The sequence below is a fragment of the Nyctereutes procyonoides genome, unplaced genomic scaffold (assembly GCF_905146905.1).
Source record: "Nyctereutes procyonoides isolate TBG_1078 unplaced genomic scaffold, NYPRO_anot_genome, whole genome shotgun sequence".
Taxonomy (NCBI): domain Eukaryota; kingdom Metazoa; phylum Chordata; class Mammalia; order Carnivora; family Canidae; genus Nyctereutes; species Nyctereutes procyonoides.
The window spans coordinates 10,331,675-10,353,219 of record NW_026575120.1 but is presented as its reverse complement, the minus strand read 5'-3'; the positions used below and the strand labels follow the sequence as shown (position 1 = coordinate 10,353,219).

General features: G+C 41.3%; 2 protein-coding genes across 3 annotated transcripts; one reads left to right on the top strand and one right to left on the bottom strand.

Annotated features, from left to right (window-relative positions):
* The first annotated feature begins 93 nt into the window (after window positions 1-93).
* On the top strand, window positions 94-9,450 carry TTI2 (TELO2 interacting protein 2). Of its 2 annotated transcripts, none has more exons than XR_008665691.1 (8): window positions 94-1,150; window positions 2,675-2,861; window positions 3,362-3,454; window positions 4,714-4,901; window positions 4,982-5,125; window positions 5,709-5,871; window positions 6,742-6,905; window positions 8,492-9,450. XR_008665691.1 is itself a non-coding variant. In XM_055335355.1 (8 exons), exons 2-8 carry the CDS (start codon window positions 501-503, stop codon window positions 6,844-6,846), a joined length of 1,530 nt encoding a protein of 509 aa, XP_055191330.1. In that variant the 5' UTR covers window positions 94-223; window positions 387-500; the 3' UTR covers window positions 6,847-6,871. The 2 variants fall into 2 exon arrangements, 1 of the variants encoding a protein (XP_055191330.1); XM_055335355.1 differs by lacking the exon at window positions 8,492-9,450 and having other exon boundaries at window positions 94-223; window positions 387-1,150; window positions 6,742-6,871.
* Window positions 6,194-19,129, bottom strand: MAK16 (MAK16 homolog). Its single transcript, XM_055335356.1, has 10 exons — window positions 19,051-19,129; window positions 16,721-16,770; window positions 16,519-16,628; window positions 16,348-16,412; window positions 15,619-15,770; window positions 14,796-14,850; window positions 9,465-9,539; window positions 8,466-8,573; window positions 7,709-7,774; window positions 6,194-7,548 (listed from the first exon to the last, which is right to left on the bottom strand). The coding sequence occupies exons 1-10, from the start codon at window positions 19,063-19,065 to the stop codon at window positions 7,354-7,356; spliced, it is 891 nt and encodes a 296-aa protein (XP_055191331.1). The 5' UTR covers window positions 19,066-19,129; the 3' UTR covers window positions 6,194-7,353.
* Window positions 19,130-21,545: the final 2,416 nt, after the last annotated feature.

Below are 21,545 nucleotides of genomic sequence, written 5' to 3'. Positions count from 1 at the left end.
GACAGCGGGTCGTGAAATGACGAAGTGTTGCCTGGGCACTGGCGGAAGCTAGCCTGGTGCCTTGCGGCAGCGAGGCGAGCTGGGTCTGGATCCTGAGGCGTACGCGGTGCAGGCGGGTCGTGCGGCGCCCGTGGAGGTGTTTGCGTCTCGCCTTAGGGCTTTATTTCTTAGACCTTTAGGGTTGTTTGGTTTCGCTTTGTTTTTAATCTTCAGAAAGGCAAGGGTAAGTTATCCGCCGTTGGGAGTCTGAGGTCCTCTTGCTCCCAGAGAGGCTCCGTTCCCTTTCCTGCATCCTTTGCTTCGCGCAGACTGGCCTCTTCTGCAGGTGAGACTCGCGACCCCGCGCCCCGCCCTCCGACGTCTGGCCGTCTTCCTGGGTTTTCTAGGTGCTCCTTGGGAGAACTCCAGCCTCCGGGTGATCTTTGTTGTCGGGCGGGCCGCACCAGCCTCCCATCTCGGCTCCCGGAGGAGGCCAGCTCGTCGCTGCCGCGGGCTGAGCGATGGAGCCCGAGAGCCCGCGGGAAGCCCCCTCGCAGGAAGGCTCCTGCTCGCCGGGAGAGCGGCCTCCCTCCGCCCTCGGGCAGTCCTTGTCTCAGATCGTGCACCGTCTCACCAGCCAGGAGTCCCGACGGGGCAAGGCCAGGAGTGCGGCGCTTGAGGACCTGAGCGCTCTGATAGAAGCCACAGAGTGTGACCAGCTGTTGGAGGGGGGCGGCGCGTGGCGCCGCGGAATGCCCGAGGCGCTGGGGCAGGTGGCAAAAGCCCTGGAGAAGTATGCAGCCCCGCCCGGGGAGCAGGAGGGCCGACGTCGTGCGGACTGCGAAGTGGCCGCCGAGAAAGCGGCCGCGGTTGGGTTACTATTTCTCGAACTACTGGGGAAAATGGAGGCGGCCCAGTCTTCGTTGGTTGGCCCTACGTGGAAGGCAGGCCTGCGTCACTTGGCAGCACCCATCTATGTTTTCGCGCTCACACACAGTCTGGAGCACCCGTGGACCAGCCCGAGGTCCCGTGAGGTTGCTGGAGAGGTGCTCTCCGTACTCCTTCGGGTTACTCCGTGTGCGTCGGTGGCAGGATTTCTGCACGGAGAACATGAGGACGAGAAAGGGAGATTTACGCTAGTAATGGAGCTTCTCAAACGCGATTTGAATAAGTGAGTATTCTCGCCAAAGGACCACGACCTCTGGGCTTCAGCCTAGCATCGTAGAATGTTTAGGGCTCGAAGGACCTGAGTTCCTCCAACGATAAGGTAAAGGTGGTGTAATATTAGCAGATCTCTTAACGCCCGGGAGGGTTGTGATTTGCTATAAATGGCATTATTAGATTTTGGCGAACCCAGGCCTTCAGGCCCCCACTTGCTAGCGCTCCTTCTAGCCCTCCGGAGTTCTGTCCCATGTCTTTAGACTCAAGTTTCTTAAGTTAGGTGACGATGGGGATTTGGAGAGGATTTAAACGTAGGGTTTGATTTTATTTAATTTTTTATTTATTTTTATTATTTTTTTTATTTATGATAGTCACAGAGAGAGAGAGAGAGAGAGAGAGAGAGAGAGAGAGAGAGAGGCAGAGACACAGGCAGAGGGAGAAGCAGGCTCCATGCACCGGGAGCCCGACGTGGGACTCGATCCCAGGACTCCAGGATCGCGCCCTGGGCCAAAGGCAGGCGCCAAACCGCTGCGCCACCCAGGGATCCCAGGGTTTGATTTTAAACTTAGGGATCTTGAAACTCATCACTAGGTATTAGATACGGTTGATTAGATCTGGAAGCCAGTTTGGGATGAAAGAAAGCCCTTTAGATTGCTCTCAGCTGAAGTGTTCTTTGTGAGTTCCACTTGCTACTTTATATATTTGTAACAGGAGATGAGAGAAAAATGTGTACACAACTGTCACTTTACCAGGAGCCTGGAGTTTTGAGGTGACTTGGCACTTCATTTTATTGCTTCTGAGTCAGACCATGTCAGAGAGCCTCTTTGAACCTATTTTTTTTTTTTGTAATGAAAAGATATTATCTCCTCTTATACAGTTATTCTGAAGGTTGAGTAAAGTGTAATGAAAACCCCACTTAATAAGCTGTAAATTGCTTTTCTTCAGATATTGATTTACTTGCTTCCCCCCCCCCTTTTTTTTAAAAAAGATTTATCTATTCTTGAGAGAGACGCAGGCAAAGGGAGAAGCAGGCTCCATGCAGGGACCCCAACGTGGGACTCCATCCCAGGTCTCCAGGATCAGGCCCTGGGCTGAAGGCAACGCTAAACCGCTAGGCCACTGGGGCTGCCCCACTTGCTCCCTTGTTATAGTGACTAGTACTGAAGGGATTTCCTTTACTCCCCTCCCCCTTCTTAACAAATCTTCACTGTAACCACCCACCCCATCACCGCGGATTCTTTACAAGCTCAGATTGTAAACAGTTCCTTCTCACTGGATAAGCTTTAGGCCCAGAGCCCTGGGTGATTGATTGTTCAATGTACTTAGTGTCAGGTTACTTTTTATTTGTTTGTTTTTGTTCTTTTGGTGCAAGTTCTGTAAGTTATTTTGATCTAAATCTTAAACTGTATAATATCAAGAATTTTGTGTGCTATATTCTTTACAAGGACAAGAAAATATTCTTTCACTTGAAGAGGTTGATTTGCTTTGCTAGTTAACATGTCACTACTTAATGTGGTTTCACATTTCCATTTAGGGAATCCTGGAAGAATAACCCTGCCACCAAACATGTTTTTTCATGGAGTCTACAACAGGTCACCCGACCCTGGCTTAGCCAACATCTGGAAATGGTACTTCCCCCGTCACTGCTCATCTCAGATGACTATCAAACCGAGAACAAAATCCTGGGTGTACGCTGCCTCCATCACATTGTGCTTAATGTGGTAAGCAACCTGTCATCTGTGTTGATGGGACAGATTGAGTCACCAGTATAACACTATTTTAGTGTTTATGTGTTTCCTTTTTATACCTCTTATTAGCTTCCTGTTATGCTGTTATGTGACAAAAATCACTTACGTATAGTTTTTTCCTTTGTATTTTCCCTCTGCTAACCTAGTAGATTGTACCTCTTAAGTAACGTATGTAGGACACCTGGGCCATTATCCTGCATGTCAAACTGAATAACCAGACCTTGATTAACAGTTGATTTTCAAGGAGCAAAAAAATCAGAAACTGAAAAGGATTATGCTCAATGTGCAAGCTATTATATTACTCAAGGAAACTTTTTTTCTTTAAGCTGTGTATAATGGAGCTTTAAAAATACACATAGAAGTAGAGAGGGGCATAATGAATCTTATGGTATAATTGTGTATCCATAGTTTCAAAAATTATCAACAATTTGGCAACCTTGGGAAACTGAATTGGGTAATTTTTCTGCTTGCAGCCAGCTGCTGATTTGCTCCAGTATAACAGAGCCCAGGTCGTATATCATGCCCTTTTCAACCACCTGTACACACCAGAGTACAACCTCATTCAGGTAATTTTAAGTTTTGTTTATAACTGCGAATCTAAGTTCTCAAACTTGAGTAGAAGGTGGTATTATGTGAATAAGGATAGTTGAGACACATTTTCCTCTCTTGGAAAGTGAGGGTGATGACCAAGTCATTGCCAACTTGAAAATAAAGTAGCAAATGACTAGTGAAAATGTCTTAATACTAAGTGGGCATTCACATTTCTGAGTCTCCACAGTAAAGCTAGTGTTTGGTCTTCATCTAGGCCAGTTCTCTATCACTTGAGAAAAGCTTTGTCTGAAAAGTTCTATTTTTATTGAATGTCCTTCTCTGTTGCTTTGTATCAACACACTCTTGAAACTCCTTTTATGTTGGATATTACAGTGCTTTCACCCGAGAGATACTGGATACCTACTGTCTGAGGAACCATGTGGGTTCCAAGAGTGAATGGATCAGACAGGGTTTCTGGCTTTAAGAAACCCTTTAGAAAGACATGTAAATAAATGAGTATTTGGGGCACCTGGGTGGCTCAGTTGGCTGACTGCCTTTGGCTCAAGTCATGATCCCGGGGTCCTGGAATCCAGGCCCGTGTCAGGCTCAGGCTCCGGCTCCCTGCTCGGTGGGTAGTCTGCTTCTCCCTCTCCCTCAGTCCCTCCCTCTCCCCTTGTGCTCTCTGGTGCGTGCTCTCTCAAATAAATAAAAATAAATGGACTCAACTTAAAAAAATAAATGAGTATTTCTACATGTCTACAGCACAATGTGAAATATCTATTAAGTTTGTGTAGAGTGCAGTGGGTGTCCAGCAAAAGGTGGCTAACCAGTTTGGTGGTGGTGGGATGGTTTTAGAATTTGGGAAGGAGGTGATCTTGGAAGGATGAACAGTTATTTAGTAACAGAAAGAACATTCTGAAGACAGAAGAAACAAGTTATATAAAATCAGAGGTAGAAATAACCTTTTTTATGCCTGTCTTCCCTTCTCTCCCCCCTGCCACATTTCTTTAAATATCAATTTAGGTATTAAGCCGAGAATCCAGGTACTGACAGCCAAAAAGTATAGGACTCTTTAGATGATGGCTTTAAAACAAAACTAAGAAAAAGCAAAGATCCCAAGAGAGCTAGAAGGGAGTGCCTAGACATTGAAACCTCACAGAAGGTGGTCAAACTGGACACAAAGACCATCTCAGACTCTATGGAGTTTTATTGTGAGAACATGTATATAAAGTTGCTAGCCCAATCAGTGAGTGTGAATGCAAATAAATAGGTCTTTTTTATTACTACCTCCCAGGCTGTGCTCCTGTGTCTGCTGGATTTATTCCCCATCCTGGAGAAAGCCCTGCAATGGAAGGGAGGTGCAGGTCGGCCCACCACACACTGTGATGAGGTGCTGCAGTTGATTCTGACCCACATGGAGCCAGAGCACCGCCTTCTCCTACGCAGGACCTATGCCCGAAACCTCCCGGCGTTTGTGAAGAGGTGAGTGCCTGGGCCACTGGTCTGGCCTGGCCTACTCTTCAAGTTCATCTCCTCGATGCACATTTCTCTTTGCTTTTTAGGTTGGGGATTGTAACTGTCCGGCACTTAAAGAGACTGGAGCGAATCATCATTGGTTATCTGGAGGTTTATGATGGACCGGAGGAAGAGGCTAGATTGAAGATACTGGAAACCCTAAAACTTCTCATTCAATATGCATGGCCCAGGTAAAACTGCCAAGCAGGCAGGTATGCCCAGAACAATTTTTATCAAGATAAAAACTTTCAGAAAGGGTAGTAAGTTGAAGTTAATAGGCTGGGCTTAACTGATGGTAAGCTAGGATCTGGAACTAAATGACAGAAAATTCTAATTAACAGTGAGGTCCCAGAACCCAAGCTTATTTCTCTCTTTAACTTTTAGGCCTAAGACTGTAACAGTTAAGGGACTATGGACCATTTCCTCTTCTCTGGCCCAAAGTATAAGCCCCTGGTAAGGGGAGATTCTACTTCTCCCTTTCCAGGAGGGATTATTCCCTTACAATAGAACCACACTTCTGGAGAGGAGTAGGGTGTTCCCAGGCAGGCCAGAGTGTTCATGGGCACACACTGTGCTGCAGAAAACAGGGGGTCTTGAAGTGACTAAACCTGGTGTCTGGTGTCTAGTTCTGCTTCTGGCTCCCTGGTTGTTGAATCATTTCCCTCAGTTCCTTCATTTAGGAAGGAAGGGCTTTACAACTTTGATGGCCTTTTGAAATCTTTGTTAATATCCTGATTTAGATAGAGTATGAACATAACTTTTTCTTGATTCCAGAGTTCCCTGTAGACTTGTGGTCTTATTGAAGGCGCTCCTGAAACTGATATGTGATGTAGCAAGGGACCCAAGCCTTACACCTGAGCCTGTAAAGAGCGCCTTACTAGAGGAGGCCACCGAGTGCCTGATTCTCCTGGACCACTGTTCTCAAGGACAGGTGAAGGTGAGTCTGCAACCTGGGTCTTGAGCAGTTCCTCTGACTACAGTTCACATGCCTCACCTACTCTGTGGAAAAAAACACAGGGTTCAGGGCTCCACTTTGGAGACCACTAGCCCCCAATAAAGGGTGATTAACATCTCATTCTTCTTTTAAAGCTACTCAGCACTATTTAGACCAAAAAGCAAGAGGATCAGGAGAGGTCTCTGGGGTGATGGTAGAAAATGGGCAAAAGATGGAGTTTATTAAAAAAGTCTGTTTCAGTCTCTGAATTTTTTTTAAATGATGAAATAATGAACTACAAGCCACCAAAAAATAACAACACAAGTAGAGTGATTCAGATCCCAGAAGTGTTTCCAGTTTTTCTGGGCAACTATATTTTTACATACTCTTACTTATTCACATGGAGATTTTTCCTTTAGTTTCATATTCCACAAAGTTAACTTCTCAAAACCAGAGCATATAATAGCTATATGTGTGTATTTGTAGACATTTAATAAACCACTGCCTCATTTCTCTTTAGAAATTTTCAATTTAAAGTTAAAAAACAGCATAAAAATATTTAGAAATAGTTTGGTTTTTTTTATCAGTTTATTCAGATTACTTCGTGTTGGCTCTTTCATCTCAGGCAGTTTTCACGAGCTGGATCCAATCTGATTTGCATTGGCTGGTATTAACGGGCTTCTTACCAGCCATCTTCAGCCAGCCAGCAGGATATTCCCATGCACACTGACACAGTACACCTGTTCCACAGACTGCTCTCTAATCTCATTTTTTTTTTCTTTTGAGTGTGGTACCAAGAAAAGTACCACCAAGGTAAAAGAAAAAGTATCAATTAAAAATAAAACCCAAAGTCTATTTGGTTTCATGTTTCAGGATCTCCTGGTCAAAATTCTCCAAAGCTGTGAAGACAGCAAGGTGGTGAACTGTATCCGAAAAGTGCAGCAGGTTTCGGAAGGCACATCCTACAACGGAACCTAAAACTGGAAGGCTTTTTCTTCTTGTTCCTACTGTGTAAATGAAATTATTTAAGAAAAAAGGTATTTTCACACTAAACATTGTAGCTTAGACCTTTTTGTTTTAGTCCCTTCTATAGAAGTAGGGAAAGGGGAACAAGGCAAAAAAAAAAAAAAAAAATGAAGAGATTTCTAAATAAAGTTGGGGGGATGGGGGAGGATGCCAAGGAAACGGGTGGATAGCATTTAAAACTTAGAAATATTTACACCCACAAATTCATCTGTTAAGCTTCTTGGGCTCAAGCTGTTACTTCAAAGCATATGCCAACGCTATAAAAATACTGTGTTCACAACTCAAGGCCTCCTCCGCTCCCTCCCAGATTTCTTGCCCCACAGAAGTAGCATAAATATTAAAAACACAAATATTGTGTTGAATACCATATGAAAGAGCAAAAACTGGAGGTGTTTACATGTTCATGGTAAAAGAAAGAGGATGATGAAAATGTTCAGTCCTGCTTATAAATGTCTCAAGTCACATAGTTTTGGCCTTGGCCACAGGCTCTGTCTCCTGCTCATACTCTATCTCTACATAGGCTCGTTTTCTCTGCAAGTGTCCTTTCAAGGGTGTTTTGCCTTTATGTTTTGCATTAAGGACCTTTTCTTCTTCCTCACTGGAGGATTTATCATCCTGATCTTCGTCACTGCTGGCATCCAATTTATCCATATCCTGATATGGGGATGGAAAAAAAAAAAGAAAATTCTAGATTCATCCTCAAACTCCTCTCATTGTCTTCTCAATTTAGAACCAGAGAATTTATCTGGCTCTGTATTCAGAAACCTCCTTTTTCCTGAAGGCCAAAGACAATTTTTCTGCCCATTAATCTCACCTCAAAATCACTTATGTCACTTTCATCCACCTCATCGTCTTCCACAAACTCTCTTTTTCCCACATCCTAAAATAAAAATTGGTATGTTCAAAATACAGAATGAAAATTCAGCTTATGCTTCTTGATGAGTAAGTGAATAAGTAACAGATTCACAGTCTACTTACTAGGCTCAACCAAAATCTACTGATTTCCAAGTTTTAATACTTCTAAATTAAAAACATTTTAGGGTTATCAATTTCTTTTAATGAGGTAAAACATCCTTATTTAAAAAAAATCAGTATACAGATAGGGCTTTACAAACAATTCTGTATATTTAATTAAACCTATTAATTTCAAATATTGAAAAGGGTTACTACTAGGAAAAAGTACCACGTGATTAAGCAACTACCTGCTAAATCTGACCTTTTCCTAAAAATACTATCACTCAAGTACCTCCCCTGTATTAATAGTGAAATGAAATCCTGTATAAATTTCAGTAAGTTCCTAAAAAAAAAAAAAAAATTCAGTAAGTTCCTTTAGCTGATGAAGATTCTTCATTGGTCTCCTTGCAAGAAAAATTTCAGAATCCCAGTAAATACAATTAAATTGTCAGTGTGTAAACAGCTTATTGGCTGAACAGAGGTAACCTCATGATAAAGAAAAATGACCAAAGAGTTTTTGGTTAGGGGAATGAGATATTGTCTCCCAAGTTCATGTAAAGAGATCTAGTTTTACAAGACTACCGTTTGATGAAGCAAAACGAACAAACAAGGCTTACTTCTTCATCTTCATCTTTTTCCTCAGAATCTGAAGAGTCACTCTCTGCCTCCTGCTGTTCCAGGGCTTTATCAAAGGCATGAATGGGGAAGTTGTAGATGTCGCCATACTGAAGAACACAGATACACACCAGCTTTAATGACCTCTCAATCGTACATGTGAAATCCACTGTCCAATAAGCATATTATTTTTTTCCCCAGTGATTAAATGAGAATACTTGATTTGAGAAGTAGTAGTATTTCTGTATTAATATTCAAGCCTAGAGCTGACAATATCTTAAAAGCCCATTTTAAATAATCACTGGTTAAAATCAAACAAGTAGCTTCCATGAAGAGTCACTTGAAACTTAGTTTATTAAAACCCATGGCTTGGAACAAATGTAAATTTGCTGACAGAAAGAAGTAATAAAGTTCTATTCATTTTTGTCTTGTAAATGACATTAATTTCTATCTATTTTTTTTTTAAAGATTTTATTTATTCATGAGACACAGAGAGAGGCAGAGAGACACAGGCAGAGGGAGAAGCAGGCTCCATGTAGGGAAGCCAACATGGGACTCGATCCTGGGTCTCCAGGATCACAACCTGGGCTGAAGGTGGCGCTAAACCGCTGAGCCACCCAGGCTGCCCAACATTAGTTTTTAAAGTGAATTAAAATCCCATTTTAAAAAGTCTTAGAAGATTAGGGTGCAAGAGGATCAAAACTGCATGCCTTTTGTACAGAGATCTGGAACTGTTGTACTGGGGACACAAGTTGGCAATATGGTGCAAAGGGAAAAGGTCTCTTACACTAAATGGAGCATCAAGGGTGACCAGAGCATTTTATAGGTTTGTGTCAATGAACTAAAGTGGGGAAGCCAGAGCCTGTATATGTTTTATTTCAGGAACAAAAATCAAAGATCTTTCCAGCACCTTTGAAAATAAAACACATTTCCCACTAGTTCCTAGCATATTACTGATCTAAAAAATAAAGTTTACATCCCAAAGTTCTTAGCTTTCTCACCGTATCTTGTTTCAATCTCTCCAGCAATTCCTTTTCAATAGCATTATCCAGCTGCGCAGCTATTAATGCCTTTTCCTGTAACGAAAGATTTGAGTAAACCCATTTATTTCATATTGATACTCATTTTTCAGCCTAGAAGAAGAAACCGTCAGGTTTTTATTTTAAAAAACTACTTTCCCCCTACTCTTGCTATCACTAGAACTTGTGCCTCTCCAGCCAGATATATTTCTGCTTTCTCTCCCAAACCTTGAGAACCTTTTAATTTTTAAAAACTCCAGTTGTTTTATAAATAGCATTCTAGATGAAGTTCTAACAAAGCCTTTCATAGATGCACAAAGCATGTAGCTCTACATACATTTAAGTGTCTTAGAAAATGAGCAATTCTGAACTAGATTTTAAAAGCTGAGAAAGGAAAAGAGACCTTTACTCATACTTCTAAAACCGTGTTAGATTCCATGTGACAGAAAAATAGATTAAAAATTTCTTCCTCAAAAAAAAAAAAAAATTCCTTCCTCCAGTGATCACATCCAAAATGATATATGGAATCAACCTGGACCACCCAAAACCAAAACATAATCTAAATCTACTTTCTAGCCCAAGACTGCATTCATTTAATAGTGAAGATCATAAAAGATTCTAAAGTCTTACATACTGAAAGTTTGTTTGAATAACAGTATACAAGATAAATCACACGGAGACTGGGGATACATGATCAGTTAAAAGGCTATCATGCTGTTTTGCACTGTTCTCTAAATTAGGTGCTCGCACCTCAAGGGCAATCCACTGAGATGCAGGCAGAAAATAGTGAAAATTGTTACATATTTCTTCTTTAAAAATTAAATGTTATATTTAAAAAATACTACACAGAGTCTCTAAGTGGGGATCTCACTATTTTATTCAGATGATTACAGCATTTGGCAGTTAATGTTTGCTTAAGTGGATTTATAGAGGCTACTGAATAGTTTGCAATACCATAGGAATGGTTATAAAAGTATGCTATTTAGTGGTTTAGTACTTAAAGAGTTGTACGACTTAAAGAATCATGCATTTTTCACAAAAAGAAAAATGTTCCAAATTTTCCAAGATGACAAAGGACTGTCAGTAGTATGTAACAACACAAGTTTTAAAAAATACTCCATTCTTTCAAGAGAAAAGCAGTATTTTAAGAGTTTAAAATGTTTTTTGAAAAAAAATTTATTCTGTGAATAGAATGTCTTAAAAAGAAAAGTGTGATTACACCTAAAAAGTAACATTGTGAAAACATGCGTCTCCCGTAAAAGCAGCAATCAGACACTCAAAATATTCCGGAACCACAATTTTCCAACCCATTTAAAAATCTTCCAAATCTGCATTTTTCAGAAGGCTTCAAACTTATTTGCTAAAAGCAGAAAAACTTAATTTCCTCTGAAAGGCTTGTAAGACCACCTGTTTAGCTATCAGGGAAAAAGCATACTCACTACCTATATCTGAATAAAAACCTCTGCATATCTGCTGATGAAGGATGAAAAATGAAGAGCCACTACTTAATGCAAACAATCAGCAACGTACTTCTTCATGTATCTCTGAGGAATCTATCAGTTATGAGAGCAATCAAAAAGAATTCCTTCTCAGCAAAGACCTAGACCTTCATTTCATCAATAATAGATATGTCAGTTATAATACACCTATTAGTGCAAGTACACATGAATAGTAAGTAACATAAAAAATATGCTGGGCAGTATATGTTCAAAAATTCCTTTGGTGGGTAAGGGATCACAACAGTTTGTGGAGACCAATGCTGTAATAGATTTGAAGTCTGGAACTCTATGTGATTAATAGGAACAAAAGCACTAAATTATTAAAGCTATTTCTTGATAGGACATGACAAATGATCAGGGAAATGTATGTTGGCAGAGGAGAAGTATGCACAGCAGACACCTAGAATAAATGAAAATCCGAACTTGTAGGAAAGCTAATTCCAGGGTCTTGAAAAGCAAAAGAAAAGTCAACTTGAATGAGGTACCAGTGAGGTGGACAGGCAGACAGCTGTATTGACAAAGGCTGGAGTTTTCCAACTAGATTTTCCATGGTATTCCCAACACTACTGATTAATCTGGTAACAAAGCTGCCCAGTTTACTTCAAAGAAACAACCCCAATCAATTCCTTATAAGCAATTTTAAAATCCAAAAAACTCAATTTACTGGCCTAATGTGACCTGAAATGACATAAGGCTACTTAAAAAGTTTTTGAAATTCCATCTAGTCTGAACCTTATATTTCACTAGAGAGCTACTAGTGTATCTGATTAGAATGCTCAAACCCTGAGGACCCAAATAAAATTACTAATGAAAGAAGAGAAGTAACAACCAACACCACAGAAATACAAATAATGTAACAATATTATGAAAGTCTATATGCCAACATTTGGACAACTTAGTTCAAATGGATAAATTTCTAGAAACATATAACCTACCAAAACTAAAGCAGGAGAAAACAAAATTTGAATAGACCAATAGCCAGCAATGAAATTGAATGAGTAATCAAAATGCTCCCCAAAAACAAAAGTCCAAGAACAGATGGCTTCATAGGCTTGTTCTACCAAACATTTAAAGGTTAATACCCATTCTTCTCAAACTATTCCAAAAACACAAGAGGAAGGAAAATTTCCAAATTCATTCTACGAGGTCAGTATTACCTTAATACCAAAACCAGATATAGACACTACAAAAAAAGAGAACTAGAGGCCAATCTCATGAATATAGATGTAAAAATCCTCAACAAAGTATCAGCAAACTGAATCTAACTATATTAAAAAAATTACATACCATGATCAAGTGGGATTTATTCTGAGCATGCAAGGGTAGAGTAGTTCAATACTCACAAAAACAACATGACACATCACATCATTCAGAGAAAGGATAGACCATATAATTATTTCAATACATACAGAACAAGAATTTGACAAAGTACAACATCCATTCTTGATAAGAAACCTGCAAAGTAGGTCTAGAGGGAACATACCTCAACATATATGAAAAACCTACAGCAAATATCTTCCTCAATGGGGAAAAACCTGAGGGTTTCCCCCCTAAGATCAGGAACAAGGCAAGGATGTCCACACCACTTTCATTCAACATAGTACTGGAAGTCCTAGTCACAGCAATTAAACAACACAAAGAAATAAAAGACATCCAATGGGTAAGGAAGAAGCAAAATTCTTACTCTATGCAGATGACATGATAATATATGTAGAAAACCCTAAAGACTCCATCAGAAAACTGCTAGAATTGATAAATGAATTCAGAAAAGTTGCAAAATCAATGTGCAGAAACCTGCTTCATTCGTAAATAATTAAGCAGCAGAAAGTGAAATAAAACAATCCCATTTTCAACTGCATCAAAAACAAAATATCAAGGATAAACTTAACCAAAGAGGTGAAAGACCTGAATTCTGTAAACTACAAAACAGTGATGAAAGAAATTCAAGACGATGCAAAAAAGTGGAAAGACATTCCATGCTCATGGAAGAGCAAATACTGTTAAAATGCCCATAGTTCCCAAAGCAAGCTACACATTAAATGCAATCTCTATCAAAATACCAAGAGCATTTTTCACAGAACTAGAACAATCATAAAATCTGTAGGGAACCACAAATGACCTCGAGTAGGTAAAAGAATCTTGAAAAAGAAAAACAAAACTGGAGGCATCCTGATTTCAAGTTCTACCACTAAGCGGTAGTAATTAAAACAGTATAGTACTAGCATAAAAATAGATATAAATCAATGGAATAGAACAGAAAACCTAGAAATAAATTCACAATTACATGGTCAATTAATCTTTGACAAGGGAGGAATGAATATACAATGGGAAAAAGCCCAATAAATAATGTTGAGAAAACTGGACAGCCACTGGCAAAAGAATGAAATTGGACTTTCTTTCAGCAAACACAAAAATAAATGCAAAATGGATTAAAGACCTAAATGAGACCCCAAACCATAAAAATCCTTGAAGAGAACACAGGCAGTAATCTGACACTGCCCATAGCAACATTATTCTAGATATGTCTCCTGAGGCAATGGAAATAAAAACAAACTACTGAGACTATAACAAAAAAGAAAGTTTCTGTACAACAAAGGAAACAACTGACAAAACAAAAAGGCAACATACAAAATGGGAGAAAGTATTTGCAAATGATATATCTGATAAAGGATTATTATCTAAGAACTGATATAACTCAACTCCCAAAACACAAATAATCCAATGTAAAAATGGGGAGAAGGCATGAACAGACATTTCTTCAAAGAAGACATCTAGATGGCCACAAGACACATGAAAAGATGCTCAAAATCACTCATCATCAGGGAAATATAAATCAAAACTACAATGAGGTATCACTTCATACCTGTCAGAATGGCTAAAATCAGTAACAGACGAAAACAAAATGTGGGTGAGAATATGAAACAAATGAAACCCTCTTGCATTGTTGGTGACAATGCAAACTGGTGCAGCCACTTCAGAAAACAGTATGAAGATGCCTCAGAAAGTTAAGAATAGAACTACCCTAACTACCCTAAAAGCCAGGCATTGCACTATTGGCTATTTACCCAAAAAAATACCAAAACACTAATCAAAAGTATACACGCACCCCTCTGTTTATTGCAGCATTATTTACAATAGCCAAAATGTCCACTGATTGATAAATGGATACAGAAGTGGTGTGTGTGTATATATATATATATATATAATTACTCAGCCATTTAAAAAAAAACCCACGAAATCCATGCAAGGACATGGATAGAGCTAGAATGTAACCTGCTAAGTGAAGTTAAGTCAGAGAAAGACAAATACCATAGGATTTCACTCATATGTGGAATTTAAGAAACAAAAGAACGGAAAAAAAAATACAAATCAGGAAACAAACTCTTAACTATAGAAAACTGTTACCAGAGTGGTGCTCAGTGGGGAGATGGGAATTAGAGTTTTTACCATGGGCGTAAAAAAAAAAAAAAACGATGCTCAAACCCTCCTGAATGTAGTATGCAACGTATAAGATCGGCAACAAACCGAAGTTCTGACTTCTGAAACATTTAACATCAAGAATTTCAGACAAGGGATTTCTCTGTTCTCCATTATATACATGCCCAAGAACCCTTATTTTAATCTGCTCTGAAAGTCATAATCTTAAAATATGAATATCTGATATCTTATACAACTAATACTACTATCCATTAGGGAACCATTACTCAAGGCCCCAACAGTTCATAGACAATGGTGACTGTCTCATGATCCTTACCTACACAACCCCAACCTCAATGGAAATACAGAAGCTATGAGTCCCAGAATGGTAAGTTACCTCTCTTCTTTTCTCCCTCCGCTCCACCTTCTTACTCAAGGGAACAAGTTTCCTCCTACAGAAAATAAAAATTATCAGAAAACCCAAGTGCACATTCTGTGTGTTCCTTTTTAAAAAAAAAAATGAGAAGAAAGAAGGATTGGAGTTGATTTTGTAGGGCTTAGCTCAATATAGCCAAGACTATATACTTAACAATTTCCTAGGTATTTAATGCTACAAAAAGTCAGACATTTTTACACATATTTTAATGTGTATTTTATTTTTTGTTTTCTTAAGGCATTCTGCAACTTCTGAGGGCATTCACTATGCTAAGGTTAATGCTTCAGATAACAAAGAAAAGGAATTTTCTGTAGAAGACTGCCATCTTTAGTTTTCTCTGCAGGTCCCAATGAAAAAGTATTAGGACCCATCACTCCTTAGGAAGATATTCAATTAATTTTGTGGATTTCATAACACTTTTAAAAATTAGTTTTCAGTGAATCCAGAGTAAAGTTCTTAAATTTTATTTATTCACATTTTTTAGGTCACTGTCAATACCCTAATTTTAGGATTCTGTCAGGGAGAAAATTTCCTGAAGCTGCTTTTTAGACAGGGAGGAGATCATCAAGTTCTACTCTACTGCTTTTTAAGTCCTGGAACATCAAAGGGCACAATTTTAACCAGAGGTAAACTTTCTTCTTGTCAGCATCTCATAAAAGGTTACCCAAAATTGGATTTAATAAGAAGCATTACTAAAGGTTTCATAATCTCTCATCTTCCTAATGTGACCCAAGGAAAAAGACTTAAGAAAATAAATATAATAAATGAATGATCGCTTACTTACTGTCGCTTTAGTGTAAGTTTTCTAATTCGAATTAGGTACTGGGTGATCTTGGTGAATCTTTGCTTACACTTGTGTCGAATGAAACGGGGCCAGTAAATTAGATTTTCATCTATTTGTTCCAGTGCTCTCTCATAGTTTTTATGAAGCCGGACCTATCAAACAGAAAAGAAAGCTTAAAGAGTAAGGGTAAATGGGGGCACCTGGGTGGTTCAGTTGGTTAAGCACCTGCCTCCGGCTCAGCTATGATCCTGGGGCCCGGGGATGGAGCCCTGAGTAGGACTCCCTGTTCAGTGGGAAGCCTGACCTCCCTCTCCCTCTGTAGCTCCTTCTGCTTGTGTGTGTGTGTTCTTTCAAAATAAATAAATAAAACCTTAACAAAAAAAGAGTAAGGGTAAATGACCGGGTCTCCACTGCAATGATACCCATATGCCCTAACGAGGTTGGCTTCAAAACTTTAATACAGGGGCACCTGTGTTGCTCAGTAGGTGAAGCATTTGACTCTTGATTTTGGCCCAAGTCATGATCTCAGGGTCCTGGGATCGAGCCCTGTGTCAGGCTCTGTGCTCAGTGAGGAGTCTGCTTCTCCCTCTGCCTCCCACCTTGTTCTCTCTCTCACAAACAAGTAAACCTTAATTAAAAGTTTACTCCAGCTATGGTCAAAGAAAAGAGAAAAACATGGGCATTTTGCTACCGATTAAGGTCACTGTGATTTTATGTCCTAAGTCTTACCCGTTCCCAGAGACGCCTAGGAAAAGCTGCTCGCTCTATAACCTTCATATACAAGTAGCACTGTCCTGCAAGATAAAGTAAATACCATTAATATTATTTACAGAGAGACTAAAGAACATCCTTTTAAAAGCTGTTGACTAGTTCTCATGGAAGTTAAAACTAAGGAGTCACCTTTCTCCTCTTTGATAGTGGCATACTGACTGTTTGCCAGGGGACAAGACGACCGGTTACACAGTCCAGTCAGGCTGTATTCATTTCTGCAAAAACTTTGAGTCTTAGTTCTAGAACAGAAGGAAAAGAGCAAAAGTTGTAAGATGGGTTACCAGGAGGGCAACTGAAGGAATCTTTGCCCACCTTGCAAATCTAGACTCACCTTATTTTGAAAGAACAAAACTGCTTATTTCCTAATGTATCCCAGATAACCTGCAAGACAAAGTAAAATCCATTTCAATTGCTCTGACTCAACAGATGAGAATATTAACTCAAGAAAACAATGCCTGGCAATGCCCTGGTTACTGAAGAAGTCTCCTTGGGTCTTTGAAGAATGCGAAGAGGAAGAAATGCTTTGCAAAAGTCTCACTTTTCTTTTTATGCAGATTCTTGCAGAAAAAAATACAAATTGGCAATAATCATACCCAATACCCACAGATTTAGAATTTTGTAAATGTTTTCAATTTTCTTCTATGCACGTACATTCCACCAATCACTATGCCTATATTTTTAACAAAAATGAAATGTTATATATTTTGTAACTTTCCTTTATTACTTAATATGTTCATTATCCACTGTAAAAGGCTGCAGAGTACTAGATTGGGGATACAGATAGTATAATTTGGTCTCATCTGGGAAAAAAAATAATCTACTGCTATCTTCTACTAACTAATGTGTTCCTTACTCTTTCAGCATTGATTGTAGATTTATATCAATACACTAACATCCCTAAGTCACCAGCAGAGGAGGCACTCAAGTGTTAGTTGAATAAAGGAAGGGATAGTCCTTAAACAGTTTTATCTACTTAGGGAGAAGGAAATGTAAACAAAGCAGCAGTCTAAGTGCCACAAAAGAAGTTTTAAGAGCTTTTGAGTGGGCTGCCCTGAGGAACTGGGAAAGGCTTTAAAGAAGTCAAAGCCTAAAACGTAAAAAATAAAGGTAAACACATAAAATAACATTTTGGGAATTTTATAGTATGTGTGTTTGGTGGGGGATGACAAGAAGGTAAGAAGAAATGAAACTCGGACAATAGCTCATTCTGGCTTGTGGCTGTAAGTAGGTGACTCCCAAATTGACAACTGGTCAAACTTCTCTCCTGGGCAGACTTGTATTTACAACCAACTGCCAACCTGAAATCTCTACCAGGATGTCAGAAAGGCGTCTCCCACGTTAACATATCCAAAGGAAGGTCTGGGTTCCACACCTCTCAACACACCGGTTTCCCACCCCATCTCCACAAAGGAAACCACCACTGAACTATTCAAATCCAAAAACCCTTTGATTTTTCCCTTTCCCTCTTCATCGAGGGGATCATGTAGTCTTTTTGGTTACACAGAAAATACAGACCTCAGATCCACCCACTTCTTTTCTTCTCCGCCATCACTACGTTGGTGGAAACTACTTTCATCATACTCTAGTCTCCCTGCTTTCATTCTTTCTCCCCTTCAAATAACTAGACAACTTTCCCCAAAATGTCAGGGGTCGTTTCCCATCAGCAGCCCTAACAACACTCCTTAGAAGCCTCTATAGGACCTTGTCCTGCAAGCAAACCCAACTTCATTACCTCTCTGTTCCCTCAATCCCTAAGGCTAACATCGGTATTCTTTAACATATTCCATCTCTCTTACGTCCAGATCTTTGCACTTCACTGTTCTTACTGCATGGATTTCCCCCCCCCCCTTTTCTGCCCCAAAGCCCCTCAATGAGGGTTCATTCTCCCGTTTCAGATCTCAGCTCAAATATCTTCTATTCAGGGAAACCTTCCCCTCGAACCTTCGGCTGTGTCTGCAGCGGTCTCTAATCACTCTCCGCTTCACCAGCTTAGTTAGGTCCCCCTCTCACACAATTAGCACACAGTACAACGGCTTTCAGTTTGGTCCCTGTTTACCCACCGTCTGCCTTCTCCACTAGAGCGCTGCAGGAAAGCAGAGGTCTTCTGTCAGGCTTATTAAAAACTAATAAAAATCCACAGGAATTACCACAGTACCTGGCACACCGCAAGCACTTCTGTATTTCTCATACACATAACTAAATAAATGAGGATCGAGGATGCTTCCAAAAATTATGACTTGGGCAGGCGGACAATGGAACAAACGTAAAGAAAGACCAAAGACGGGAAAAGCAGATTTAAAGGCAACACACACGTGGAAGAAAGGGATCCTTAAACCTGAGGTCTCAACGCGGCCGTACCCCCCCCCCGGCCCCAGCCGCCCCTCCCACGTCCAGGGACACGAGAGGCCAAGCGCCTCCCGGCTGGGCAGCACGGCCGGGCCCAGACGACCCCGAGGGCCGAAGCGCCCGTGCCGCGGCCCCCCACCCCGCTCGGGCCGCCGGCTGGAGAGCCCGGGCAGACACGTGAGAGCCCCACGTTCGGAAAGCGGCGTCCCGGGGGCCTCGGATCTGGAGCCACACGAGGCTAACGCGCCAGCTCAGTATGTGGCTCCCGAGTCCTAAGGCAGGAGAACGCAGGTGGCAGGCACGCGGGAGACTCACATCATCGGACTGCATGGCGCCGGCGGCTCAGCGTGCGAAGCCTGGCCAGGTCTCGGCGGCGGCCATGCTCCTTCCGGAAAACCCCCTCCGGAAGCCTAGTCTCGCCTATCGCGAGAGTGCGCACGGGTCGGGCGTGCACAGCGCCCCGTGGTGGCGTGACTCACGCCTGCACCGCCGCCTGCCCCGCCGCCCGGTCCCGGTGTCACCCGGGGACGCCCCACCCGGCCAGCGGCGCCCTGCCCCCCCGCGCAGGAGTCGGCCGAGTCGTGGCGCGCGGAGGCCGAGGGCTCTGGGCGCGCCCTGCTCCAGAGCGCGGTCTGTGAGCGCCCCTGCGGGGTGTCCTGGCCGCCGACCCCCGCCCCGTCCCGGAGCGCGCCGTGGTGCCTATGTCTCTGCCGGCCGTAGCGCCGCCTAGCGGCAGGAGCTGCGCTGGGTTTACTCCGTGGCCCGCGCTCCGCAGCTGCTTCACCGGAGAGACCCCCGCTCCCGCCCTCACTTCCCCTCGCTTAAACCCCGCCAACCGTTTGCTGTGGCTTTGGGTCTTGACCTTTGAAATTCATGGACTTAGATAATAATAAAATAAGAAAAAGATGGGAGGGCTAACAGGTTTTCCCCAATTTTATTTTGAGGGGAAAAAGAAAACCTTTATTAGCTCACACTGTTTTTCTAAAGAGCAGTTTAATGCCGAAAGAATAAAAAAAAGGCACGCTCTCAGAATAACGGTGGGCCCTTAACTTGCATATCACATTATAATAATTATATCATAAGTGATGCAATTTTGCTGCATGCAGGTGGAAACCACTCTGCTGGAGGTATGCCTGGGTGGCTCACTCAGGCCTTGGCCTTGATTTGACTCAGGTTATTAGGGTCCCGGGATCCAGCCCCTACTTGGGCTCCTTGATCAGCGGGGAGTCTGCTTGAGGATTGCTCTTTTTCTCTCCCTCTGCCCCTCCCCTCTGCTGTCTCTCTCGAAAAAGAAGGAAGGAAAGAAAAGACAATACCCTGTTGGAAACCATTTATTCGGCAGTGGTTTTTGAAGCCAAATTCAGGTTATAAAAACCAATTGCAGGGCACCTGGGTGGCTCAGTGGTTGAGCATCTACCTTTGGCTCAGGTTGTGATCTCTGGGTCCTGGGATCGAGTCTCTGCAGGGAGCCTGCTTTTCCCTCTGCCTATGTCTCTGCCTCAATCTGTGTGTCTCTCATGAATAAATAAATAAAAATCTTTTTAAGACAACACTAAAAACCAATTGCTATTTACTAAGTATCCTTGAGCAAATAAATCACCCTTTAGCAAACTATCCCATTTGAAAAATGGAGGTAAATGAGGACCAGAGGTGTGTTAAATGCATAGTTTACATTGCTTCATAAAAATTTTTGATTGTTCTCACTCACCTACTTGGTTTCCCTGGTTCAAAGACCTAGAGGGCAGTCATATCACACACACACATGCTCTTTTATGTTAATAAAATCAAGTTTAGGATCCCTGGGTGGCGCAGCGGTTTGGCGCCTGCCTTTGGCCCAGGGCGCGATCCTGGAGACCCGGGATCGAATCCCACATCGGGCTCCCGGTGCATGGAGCCTGCTTCTCCCTCTGCCTGTGTCCCTGCCTCTCTCTCTCTCTCTCTCTCTCTCTCTGTGACTATCATAAATAAATAAAAAAATAAAAAAAATTAAAAAAAAAATCAAGTTTAAAATAATGTGGGAGAGGAGTGCCTGGTTGGTTCAATAGCGTGGTCAGCCCTACCCTGGGTGCAGAGATTACTTAAAAAAATAAATGGAGGAAGCTTCTAAAGAAGTAATAATAATGTGGTAGAACCCAAAAGCTAGACAGTACTCACCAGGTATACCACACTGCACTCCCCAAACTGTTTTAAGAAGGGAAAGTGATACATTTTTCAGTTTGATTTAGAAGAACACCACTTCCCTGCTCACCACCAACAGGTAAATCCAATGAATAACTTTTTATTTTTATTTTTTTAAAAAATATTTTACTTATTTATTTGGGAGAAAGAGAGAGAGAGACAGATATATTGACAGAAAGCACAAGTGGGGAGGAGAGGGAGAAGCAGGCTTCCCGTTGAGCAGGGAGCCTGATGCGGGGCTCAATCCCTGGACCTCGGGATCATGACCTGAGCTGAAGGCAGATGCCTAACCAGACCCAGGTGTCCCTGAATAATTTTTAAAACTGATTTATAATTGACATATATTAGTTTCAGTAGTACAAAATAATGATTTATATCTGTATATTGCAAGAGGATTACCACAGTAAGTCTAGTTATCCTCTGTCACTATAGAATTAACAATTTTTTTCTAACAAGAATGTTAAAGATCTACTTTCTTAGCAACTTTCAAATATTAAATACATACTTTTTATTTTTAACTATAATCACCATGTGCACATTATATCCCTATGACTTTTTTAAAAGAGATTTTATTTATTTATTCATGAGAGATATAGAGAGGCAGAGACATAGGCAGAGGGGGAAGCAAGCTC